Here is a 12,349-nt window from a genome sequence, read left to right on the forward strand (position 1 = left end):
CGAGCCACAACTACTGAGCGCACGTGCCACAACTACTGAAGCCCACGCACCTAGAGCCCGTGCTCTGCAACAAGAGAAGCCACTGCAATAAGAAGCCCACGCACCGCAACGAAGAGTAGCCCCCGCTCGCCGCAACTAGAGAAAGCCCGCACGCAGCAATGAAGACCCAACGCAGCCAAAAATAAATAAATTAAATTAAATAATTTCTTTTAAAAAAGAGAGAGAGAGAGAGATGGAGGGTAAATATAGCTTAAAAGAGATTAAAAATGCACATCAATAATCATAATGGACGAACTTATTGGGATCCTGAATCAAACACTAAAAAAAAATGACATTTATGAGACAGTTGGACATTGAACACTGACTTGATATTTGATGCCATTAAGCAACTAGTGTTAACGGTTTTAGGTATGATAATGGTATTGTGGTTATATTTTACTTTTTTAAGAGTTTGAATCTTATACACACTGAAAGAGTTTATAGATGAGAGGATAAGATGTCTAGAATTTGCTTCAAAATAACCGGTTGGGGGAAGTAAGTGGAGGTAAAGAAGAAACAAGGCTGACCATGAGTTAATAATTACTGAGTTATTATTATGTAATATAATAGTTACTGACCATGAGTTAATAATAAGTACAAAGGGGTTCTTTTTAATATTTGGTCTACTTTTGTATGTGTTTACCTTTTTCCATAATAAAAACTTTAAAAACGAAAAAGAAAGAAAATCAGAGAGGTTTCAAGGGCAGAACAAGAACCCTCACAAGCCAGTGAGGAGTTTCTGTTTTATTCTAAACGCAGTAGGAGGCACTGGCAGGTTTTCAGCAAAGGGATGGACGAGATGATCTGATTTACACGTTAAAAAGATCACTTGGGCTGCTGTAGGGAGATACAGAGACCAGTTGAGAATCTGGGCCATGATCCAGGGATATGATGGTAGACGAGGGTGAAACAGTAAAAATGGAAAGAGACAGACAGACTCAGCACATGTTTTGGAGCAAAGGCGGCAGAACTTGCCAATGGACTGACGTGGGAGGTGAGGAAAGAAAAGAAGCAAGTGTAACTCTAAATCTTTTTCCCTGAGCAGCCAAGCAGAGAGTGGCATCCTCTACCCAGATGGGGAATGCTGGAGGACTACCAGATTTGGGATGGCAGTGGGGAGTGGGATTTAGAAGTTCTATTTTCAAAATGTTAAGTTTGGGATGTCCATTAAACATCCAAGTGGAGTTGTCAAAAGGATGGTTGGTTATACAACGTAAATCTAGAGGGCAAGTCTAGAGTAATAAATTCAGGACACATCAGCGTTTGGATGGTATTGGACGAAATGACCTAGGGAGAAAGTGAAGAACAGGGGTCCTAGGACAAGCCTGGGCCTCTCCAGCAGAGAAGGACCGGAATGGATAACCAAGAAGGACTGGTCCTTGATGTATAAAGAAAACCAGGACTGTGTGTTGTCCAGAGGCTGAGGAAGGAGGAAGATGTCAGTGCCTGCTAAGGTAGGTGTGAGTAGAGGACACAGAAGGGATGGTCAGATTGGGCAACACGGAAGGTCCTGGTGATCCTGACAAAGGCTTCTGCAGTGGAATGGAGGGGAGAGAAGCCTGACCAAGTGGCAGAGGGAAGGATGGGAAGTCACGAGGAGGAGACAGCAGTCTAGACAATGGAAATGAGGATTAGCATCACCGGAAACGACCAGCATGCCTTAAAGTGAGAAATACTCTGATGCATACAAGGGACAAAAAGTTAGTGAATCTGGGCTTCCCTGGTGGCGCAGTGGTTGAGAGTCCACCTGCCAATGCAGGGGACACGGGTTCGTGCCCCGGTGCGGGAAGATCCCACATGTCACGGAGCGGCTGGGCCCGTGAGCCGTGGCCACTGAGCCTGCGCGTCCGGAGCCTGTGCCCTGCAGCGGGAGAGGCCACAACAGCGAGAGGCCTGCGTAACGCAAAAAAACAAAAAACCAAACCAAACAAACAAAAAAAAAGTTAGTGAATCAGACCCTCTGCATATACAGACTACAAATTAAAAACATCAACGAGCAAAACATGGGTTAGTAACCAGTAGGTACCATTCAGTTGACTTATGACTTAGAGATAATGTACTGATTAAGATCGAGTTGCCCTGAGTATTTCTAATCTATTTACTAATTTATTAATGTTATTTATGTACGTGAGGCAGCAAAGAGAAACATAATTCAATACGAAAGATAAATAAATAGATGAAGAAGTTCAGTGACAGGACACAAAGCATAGAAAATTACAGTAAAGAAGGGGGTAGAAAGGAAACGGAAACGGAGACTTTAAGGGCCTGTGTAATTATTTGACATGAGCCACAGATTTCTCTGTCTAGAAGCCAAACAAGAGGAAACTGTAATCAATAATGAGATTCACAGTGTCCATAAAAGGCAAAGAGATCAATTGCACCAAATTGCATCCCCAAAGAAAGATATGTTGAAGTCCTAACCCCCAGTACCTCAGAATGTGCCCTTGTTTGGAAATACTGTCATTACAATGAATTAATTAATTGTAATTAATTAAAGCAAGATGAGGAAGCCGCTAATTCAACATGACTGGTGTCCTTCTTAGAAAACAGCACGTGAAGACGAAGACACTCAGGGAGAACACCACATGATAATGTGTTGTTGACTCCAATGTCTGCCAAAAAACGCCTAAGATGGCTAGCAAACCACCAGAAGCTAGAAAGAGACAAGGAAGAATTCCCCTATGGATTTCAGAGGGACCATGGCCCTGCCAACGTCTCGATTTTGGATTTCTAGCCTCCAGAAATACAAGACAACATATTTCTGTTATTCTAAACCACCCAGTTTGCGGTGCTTTGTTAAGGCAGCCTCAGGAAATTCATGCAGGCATTCTACTTGTTTTCTTCTACTGTATATCTGTAGTAATAAGCAAGCTGTGATTTGCTGTCAGAATTTCAAATGGCCTAGCTCAGCTCTTGACCCCACCAAGACAGCTTTCTGAGTCAAATGTCTCCCAATGTTCTTCTGGAACTCCAGTGTTGAAAAAATTTTGGATGGTACTTAAACACTGCATTTGACTTTTAAAGCAAATTGCATTGCTGAGGGACACTAGTATGGGATTAAAATTAATATCTAACAAGATGAATCGATAGAGAAATGTGCAAAGATAATACAGCTTATCTATCAGCATCTTTTTTCCAGAACAAGATAAGCCCGGAAAGTTGGTTCCTGTTAGCTCTAAAGTATCCATATCGACTAAATTCCAGGGAATAATGTATCATTATCTGTTCCAGGAAGGCAGGGGATTCCACCCCAGGAAGGCTTCTTGTGGCAGCAGGCAGAGGAAACAGGCAGAGGATGTAGGGAAGAATGATGAAAACAAATAGCTAGAAATCAGTGATACATCACAATCAATGAAATGTCATTCAGTTATTAAAATAATAAATAATGATGAAGATAAATGTCAAAAGATGGGAATACGATACGATGAAATATTTAGCAATAAAAAGGAACAGAGGAACAAACTGCTGATACAGCATCAGGGATGGATTGCAGAAAATATAATACTGACAATAAAAGAGCACACGCTCTATGATTCCATTTATAGGATGTTCTCGAACAGGCAAAACTAATCTATGGTGAAAACAATCAGAACAATGGTTCCATTTCTGGAGTGGAGTGGAGAGCAGGGTGGGGACTGATCTGGAAGGGGCATAGAGGAACTTCCTGGAGCGATGAAATGTTCTATCTTGATAAGAGGGGTAGGTCACACGATACATACCTTTGTCAAAACTCATCTACCAGTAACCTTAAGAGCTGTGCATTTCATTGTATGTAAATTATACTCTAAAATTTTTTGGTAAATATTTGAATACAATGGCTTTTAAAACATTTTCCTTTTAGAAACGTGTCATATGGTCATTGTAGAGATTTGGAAAAAAAATTTTTTTAAGAATTAAGAAGAAAATCTCGGGGGTAGGGGGAGGGATAAATTAGGAGGCTGGGCTTAACATATACAAACTACTATGTATAAAATGGATAACCAACAAGGACCTCCTGTATAGCACAGGGAACTATACTCAATATTATGTAATAACCTATAAGGGAAAAGAACCTGAAAAAGAATATATACATAATATATATATAACTGAATTGCTATGCTGTACACCTGAAATTTACATATGGTAAATCAGCTATACTTCAATAAAAAAATTTTAAATAATTAAGAAGAAAAATACAACACCCATAACTCCACCATCGAGAGTAAATAATTTTAATATGCTATAAGATGTAAAATAAACGTGTTAGCATAGCAAAGACTAGAGTGAATACATTAACTGTTCTTTACGTTCTTATTACTACTATTTCAAAACCACTGTCATACAAGTAGGGTCTAAAATAAAGTGATGGAAGATAATTGGGAATTACAATATTGTGATTATACTGTATGGTTTTCCTTTCCTTCAAAGAAGCCCTTTATCTGTCCAATAAATAACAGTCATAAAGGAAAAACAGGTTCTAGGAGGAAAGATGAGAGCAACTGAGGTAATTTTCCTCAGTGGAAAGCTCACTAAAGGGTCACTTGGTTACCGTCTTCACATGTAGAAAGGCTGCGAGCTTGTTCAGAACAGGAAGAGTGTCCCATTAATTATGGGTCCCCAGAGCCAAAAACCATGCACAAAGTAGGGGCACTGTAAACGTCTCTGAATAAATGTTGTACATGTCCAGGGAGAATCCATCAAGAACAAATGGATTTTAAAGGACAGCATAAGAGATTTGGTGCAGACACCAGTAAGCCCTTGACTGTCAGAGATGATGAAGAAAATTCTAGATTGTCTAATGTTAAAAAAAGATGTTAAGAGTATAATACTCTTTGTTCAGGATAGTTTACACATCCATCTTCCTAAAGGGAAGTGTGTAGAGTTGGCGGAATGTCTAGTTCCTCTCCAAGTATGAGATTCTACTTCTATTATTTCTTCCTAGAAGACCAGGGATCAAGCATCACCTGCCTATTGAGAAACTTTATTTGGGCAGGAGAAGGAGAGCAGGTGGCCAGCCTCAGGTACAGCCATGTTTGTAGCTGAAAGGCTCAGCTTCCACAGCAGCAGTGAGCTTTATGGAACTCTCAAAGGGATCCAATTCCCTGCCTGTCCCTGAGATCAGGTAACCAAGCTCTGAGGAGTCCAGTCACAGCCAACAGCGGGAGGCAGATGACAAGTGTTTCTTAGCTGATGAGCCTGAAATGATGGGGCTACACAAAGTGTGGACAGCGGTCATCTCCTAGTGGAGGAGGCTGCGGGATTTTGAGTTTTTCCTTTTTATTTGCCTACAATTTCTCAAATGAACATGTAGTGTTTCTGCAGAGAGAAAACTATAACTTGTTTCTGTATCTCAGGATGTTAGAAGGATTCAAAGGAGTCCCTCTTTGAATTAATTTTCAGGGTCAGGTTACTCACCACCCCTGAAAGAAGTTAAAATGGTGTTTTCGAAAAAAGAAACTGCCTTTCCATTTCCTCGTCCCTCTCCTCTGATGAGCAAACAACCCTTTGTATAAGGCAACAGTCCCTGAGTACACATCCTGTACCTGTCTGCGGCTGGCACCAGGGAGGGTGAGGCACGTCTCCAACTTACCATGACTTTTACTATGTCAGGATCAGAGTTCAGTCAGCCAAGCAGAAGTTTCTCTGTGATAAAAGCAGACGGGACATTACTGTGATAAGAGAAGTGTCATTAAAATCATTAATCAGGATAACATACAATTTGCACAAAGTTAAGGCACAGGGAAATAACACCCAATTTCATCAAAAGGCCAGCTATTGATTAGCCAAAGAGACAAGGGCCAGGCTAATCATTAGAGAGAAACTGTTCTAAGGGGCGAGTTAATTACGCCAACAAAATACTGTCCTACCTGCTCTTCTGTTTGGAGATAACACATTACAGAAATGATTCCTCTTGCTTAGTTAGGGTGAGGTACATTGCTTGTACTCAAGCCAAACCTAGATTCTGAACTGGAAGCTCTAGTGGATCAGAAGAGGTGCCTCTCGGAGAGAAAAGAGAATCCGACTGCAACAGGGAGAGCACTGCACTCCAGCCTTTACCCTAAATGAGGGAGTGTGTGTGTGTGCGCGCGCGCATTTGTGTATAATGACAGGTCACTGGCCCAACCAACATTAGACTTTTCATTTCCCAATGACCACTTTCACTGCCACCATCTCAGGACTCAAAGGTGCTTCTTCCCTTTAAGCTGCAGCCTTACACGCTCAGCTTGGCCCTTAGTTCTCTTCAACACCCCCTCCTTCAGCAAGAAGACTGGAGCCATCACTCATTTATTCAGTCGTTTAGAATGCAAGAAATGTCTTTATTGAAGGCAGGCCTCTGAGGAGCAGGCCAACTGGCTTCCTGTTTCCACATCCAGGTCTTATGGAAAAGGCTCCTTTCCTGAGCATTTAGTTAGATGCTTGATACTCAAAGAATCATCCCAGAACCAGAAGCATGGGCATCACGTGGGAGCTTCTTAAAAGTGCAGAATCCCAGGGCTTCCCTGATGGCGCAGTGGTTGAGAATCTGCCTGCTAATGCAGGGGACACAGGTTCGAGCCCTGGTCTGGGAGGATCCCACATGCCGCGGAGCAACTAGGCCCGTGAGCCACAACTACTGAGCCTGCGCGTCTGGAGCCTGTGCTCCGCCACAAGAGAGGCCGTGATAGCGAGAGGCCCGCGCACCGCGATGAAGTGTGGCCCCCGCTCGCCGCAACTAGAGGAAGTCCTGAGAGAGTCCTCGCACAGAAACGAAGACCCAACACAGCCAAAAATAAATAAATAAAAAAGATTTTTTAAAAAAATTAAAAAAATTTTTACAGAGTGCAGAATCCCAGGCCGCCACTCCAGATCTACTGCCAGAATATGCGTTTTAACAAGATTCCCTGAATATCTGTCCACACAGTGGTTTGAAAAGCACTGGCCTAGATAACCCTGCCAGGCAGCCCTTTTCAATCGTTCTCCCAGAATAACTACATCCTTCTTGCCCCACTTTATCACCAACTGAGTTATGTTTGGCCACGTTCATTCTTCATCTTCCACTTTCTGAGGCTTAGCTCATTCTTCCTTGTTTCCCATCACTTGCTACAGACTTATCTCCTATGACCTAGGGGTCAATCCCTTCCTACGGGGAATGTCCACTGGCTCTGGGGCACAGCCGGAGCAAAGGTGCAGAGGTGGGAATGAGCAGTGGCTTCAGGGACAAGAAGGTGACGAGGCTGCTGGAGCAGAGGGCTCCTTACAGGGAAGGCTCAGGGATACGGGTGGAAAAGCAGGTGGGGAACTGATTACCAAGGGCCCTGCACGTGCACCTGAGGAGTCTGACTTATACTGTAGGAATGGGAAAACAGTGAAAAGGTTTGGGTTTTGCAGAGAAATGATGTAAGACAAAATATACTTCAGCAAGTTACTATACTAGAGGGTAGACTAGAGTCAGAGACAAGGGGTCAGGAAGGCTCGAGGTATTAGTACAGGAACAAAGATCTGCACTAAAACAGAGGCAAAGATCTGGGTAGGATGTGGCCCCTGGGATAGGATATACACATGAGATATTTGGAAGGAAGACTTTATTGGATTTAGTGGCTCCTAAACTATATGGATTTATTCATTCAATCACTAAATATTCATAACACACCTCTATATCCCAGACACTGTTCTAGTTGATAGAGATAATACAGTGAATAAGACAAAGAACCTGCCTTCATGGAGCTTACAATGTACCAGGAAAGACAGACAACAAACAAACAAATGAATACATAGGACAATTTCAGATACCAGTAAGATGAAGATATAACAGGATAATGGTATAGAAGAGGGATTGGCAAACTTCAGCTCAGGGGCCAAATTCTACTTTTCTACAGTCTACAAGATAAGAATGGTTTTTTACATTTTCAACAGTTGATCAAGAATCAAAAGAATAATATTTTGTGACACATTAACATTATATAAAATTCAAATTTCAGTGGTGGCTTGAGCAAAGCTTTCTGGAAATACTGAGAGTCATTATTCGATGAGCTAGAAATGTTTTACTAAAGGAAAAAACTGTAACACACTTGAACACAGGGTGCCTTTAGCCAGACAGTTTATTTTAAAACTTGGACAGCACACAGCATAAGTCCATTTATATAAAGACAGCTGTTGTATATTTATTATTTACTAGTACCAACTGAGTTTCTAAATAGATTTTAGAAATGAACGCAGTAAATGGCACCCTTTGATTCTTTCATTAGATGTCAGGTAACACGTGTAAAGTGAACCCACACACATGCTTACTAGCACAGTATCTGGCACCTCAATAACTCTTGGCAAGAATGGGGGAAGGAATCGAACAACCCCCTCTCCCAATAGAGAACTGCTGTAGGCCTCTTCTTAATTGCTCAGAATAATCAGCCTCCAGAGGATGAAAGGCCCTTCTACCTGAAACTCCATCCCTAAAAGGCCACCCACACGTCCGCAGGCCTGCAGAGCCAAGGATTCTTTATAGGAACCCTCTTCTGCCTCAGTCTCCTTGATTCATTTGCTCTTTCTCTCGGAAGGCCAGCCTACAGTCACATAAACTGACCAGTGTGACCAAGTTCACAACGACTCAGACTTTGTATTGGGGTTGTACAAGCTCCTTTGTGGCTCACAAGGGGGCAAATAATTAGCAACTTGCCTCAGTCTTTACATCTGTGAAATGCAGACACACTCAGTCTTGGGTGTCGCTCAAATGACCTTAAAAGCATCAGGACACTTCAAGATGGAAAGATGAAGGCTGAAGGGACCATACGTTTGCGATGCCTTTAAAAAAAAAAACTATGGGTTATGCAGTGGGTGGGAAACTGCATCTTCTTTATAATATGGGAACTCCTCACCTAGGGCTCAGGATAGGATCCCTGAAGATTTTAGGACACAGTTTTAGAGCAACTGAAAGAAAGCTGGGAACTAAATGTAAGAGACTTATCCCAATGGCAGTTACATAAGGGAATAATAAGTTATAAATAAGTTCAACCTATTTCAAGTAAGATTACATACACTTTCAGAAATAATTTATGATGAATTCATAAAGAAAAATTAGGTATGTCGAGAGCACATCCCTACTGTTTTCCTCTAGTATGTCCAGAAGGATAATTATCACACTACCCTGCATTCTGCCCTATTGTATCACTGCCCGAAATTGGCAAGCCAGGTACTGACTCAAGCATAAAGTTTCTCCTGTCCTTACGGCAGACTGCAGGTATGTGAACAAGGCCCTGACTCCTGGTAATATTTCAGTAGGCCATATAGGCAGCCGTGTGGTGCATTCCTCCCCACTCACCCAGAATTTGGAAAGCAGGCAAATTAGACTCACTAGTAAAATCAGTAAATAATCATCAAAACAAAGATATGCAAACTCATCTCAAGGAGAAAGAATGGCTTCCGAGATGAAGCTAGCTTGCTGAAGGGTATTAAGACATATTTAAAGAAAAATTGTGTCCATCAACAATGCAAGCTCGACCCAAAACCATCAGAGAAGAGTACTTTGAAATACTTATCAAAACCCTGGCCTCAAAAAAAAAAAAAAAAAAAAAAAAAAAAAAAACCCTGGCCTCAGGAAAGGGTGGCTTGGCCCCACGATCAATGGTTCAGGCGCCAGACATTTCCCCACTATGAAGATGAATTTTATCCATTTAAAACTCTTTGTTTTGATTCCTTGGGTGCCAAGCAACCTCTGGACTAGAGTTTGGCTTCCCATGTGGACCTGTCTACAAAGCACTGGAGTATGAGGATTTTTGTCTAAGTAACAGTTATATTTCTCAACATAAATAAATTAGCGTGTGCAAGCATGTGAGTGCATATGTGTGGTGAGCCTATAAATATGAACCCGTCCCTGAGAGGTGAACCCCTTCCTGATGTGCTAACAAATACAATTTCTCTGGTACTGCTGGATGCAGCACCATGATGAATTCACCCCAGTACCAGATGCTCTCCTTGAGACCCCGACATAACTTGGCAGCCTCCATTCAGATTCATAACATTGACTCACATGCCAGGACAGGCAACCTCAACCTTCATTGTGAAGGGATCTGATGTCCTTGTGACACATTCTTGCTGAATCCTTCTCCTCCCTGGAAGTCACATGTGAGTGAGTCATTCACCATTTTTCTTTGGTACATGGTTTCATTTTACATCCCACAGGATGACAAACTTAAACATTTAGTCTGTGGATCTGTGGAGTGTGAGTGGGCCCCACCCAGGCACTACAGGTTTTTAAAACTGTCTATGAAATGGGAACATGAAAGCAACTCTTTTTCGTTGGAACTCAGATTCTCCTAAAGGTAAAGGATGGACTTCCCTGGTGGCACAGTGGGTAAGAAGACTCTGTGCTCCCAATGCAGGGGGCCTGGGTTTGATCCCTGGTCAGGGAACTAGGTCTCACATGCATGCCGCAACTAAGAGTTCTCATGCCACAACTCAACTAAGGAGCACACGTGCCGCAACGAAGGAGCCTGCCTGCCACAACTAAGACCCGGCACAACCAAATAAATAATAAAAACAAAGGAAATTTTGTTGCCGGGATGGCGGTTTCATTTTCAAACATTTAATCCAAGGCAAAGTGTGCAAGGTAAATGAATGGAAAGTTGGAAACCTATTTGTTAAGCAATTACAGGGAAGAATCTATTCCAACCCATCATCTGGCAAGTAACTTATTAACAGTCTTTTGTCCCAATTTTAGCCACTTATTCATAGCATTGTTGGAAATAGTAATAATAATTTCAATCCACAAATACTTAAAAAACACAGGTTTTACATATAATTTAAAACATCCCCACTCCTTCTCTACCATTCCTACATCATGCCAAAGTCTATTAAAGTTTTCTACTCCGATTCCTTTGTCCAAAAGGCAGCAAGAAGGAGGGAAGGAACATTTATTAAACACTCCTCTACATGATCTTAATCTACCCAGTAACCTTTGGAATCATGATATTATCTCCACTTTACAAACCAACTGGGTGATATAATAATGAAAGCTGGCTATGGTGAGTTCTATAATGTATCAAGAGATAAGATTAGAAAAATAAACAGAGCAATGAGGTGGCCTTAATGATTGCTGGAGAGCTGGTTGGGCCCTGCACTCTTAGTTCAATGCTTGCTTTGCTACATGTCCTTTCTACTTCACATAATACCTCAGTGTCCCCTCCCCAGGCACAAGCTTCAAGCAGGGCACAAATCAATGCATATTCTAATAAATTTTCTAAGTGTTTCTCTGGGTACTGTATTCAGCTTGCATAATATAAGGCTTCAAATTTTCCTAAGTAATTTTCTTTCATTATCTGAGTGACTCCAAATGCTACCTGTGGACTGGAGATCTTTGGAATTCTGGTTGGCTGTTTTTTTTGGTTGGTGGTGGTGTTTTTAAATTATTCTGCCTTTTAACTGCAGACAAACTTCCCCTCGTCCTCTCAGGCTAGTGACCGTAGAGACAAGAAGCTGATGCACTGGTAACACCAATTATTGCTCTCAATCATGGAACTGATAGGATAGTTTCACTGATGTTTCACGCTCATTCATTCAACAAATATGATCTGAACGCCTGCCCCAGGCTAGGTACCATTCTAGGTGCTAAAAGGCACACCTTCAGCACCCCGTCTATTCCCTTCATACAGAAAATTATCCCCTGTGCCTTGTCTGTTCAAGAGTAGCCTATGAGTAAAAAAAATCCTGCAGGTGGTTGGCGAGAACTCTGCTGAACTTCCTTCCCATTGCAAGGACTCTACAACCTTTCTGAAGGCTCATCTCCTAGCCTTTAATCTCCTCCTTCTGGTCCTGGGGCTCACTCCGCCGTGCGACAGCCTCTGCCACTGCTCAGCATCAGGAATGCTGGCCTTGTATTCCTTGTCATGTGTGCTGGAGCTGGAGGGACTTTATTTTTAAATAAATATTTATTGACCATTTAGTTATACTGTGCGCCTGGGTCCTTTATCAATACTCTGTCTTCTCACCTTCTCATTGTACAGTGAACTGGGCATGATAACTTAAATTTTAGAAAAGTTAAGCATGATGCCCAAAGTCACTCATGTAGCAGGTGGTAGGAGCTGTGTTTTCAGTCACAGCCGTGACCCTAGAGACCTTTATACTATACCACGTTAAATGCAGGCATGTGTACACATGTGTACCATGATGCATTAGGGCAGGCGTAATGCTAGAAGCTTTTAGAGTAATAATGGAATCAAAACTTTAAAGTGTCACTTCTTTTGCTGAGCTAAATACTTTCTTCCTCTTCATGTCTTTAACAAGCTGGATGCAAAACAAAACAACAACAAAAACATTCCTCTCCCAGACTTATCCACTGGAAACTAGACCACACTTTGACTGG

General features: G+C 41.9%; 1 protein-coding gene across 4 annotated transcripts in view; it reads right to left on the minus strand.

Moving 5' to 3' along the window:
* The window catches only part of ANXA4 (annexin A4), a 70,576-nt gene that overhangs the window by 37,132 nt on the left and 21,095 nt on the right, over positions 1-12,349 (minus strand). For all 4 annotated transcript variants that reach the window (XM_024756419.1, XM_024756416.1, XM_024756418.1 and 1 more), the window contains exon 2: positions 5,609-5,661. In XM_024756419.1, coding sequence (XP_024612187.1) covers positions 5,609-5,611 — 3 coding nt within the window. In that variant the 5' untranslated portion in view covers positions 5,612-5,661. The remainder of the gene's footprint in view (positions 1-5,608; positions 5,662-12,349) is intronic.

This window comes from Neophocaena asiaeorientalis, unplaced genomic scaffold (genome assembly GCF_003031525.2).
Source record: "Neophocaena asiaeorientalis asiaeorientalis breed wild unplaced genomic scaffold, Neophocaena_asiaeorientalis_V1.1 scaffold303, whole genome shotgun sequence".
NCBI lineage: Eukaryota > Metazoa > Chordata > Mammalia > Artiodactyla > Phocoenidae > Neophocaena > Neophocaena asiaeorientalis.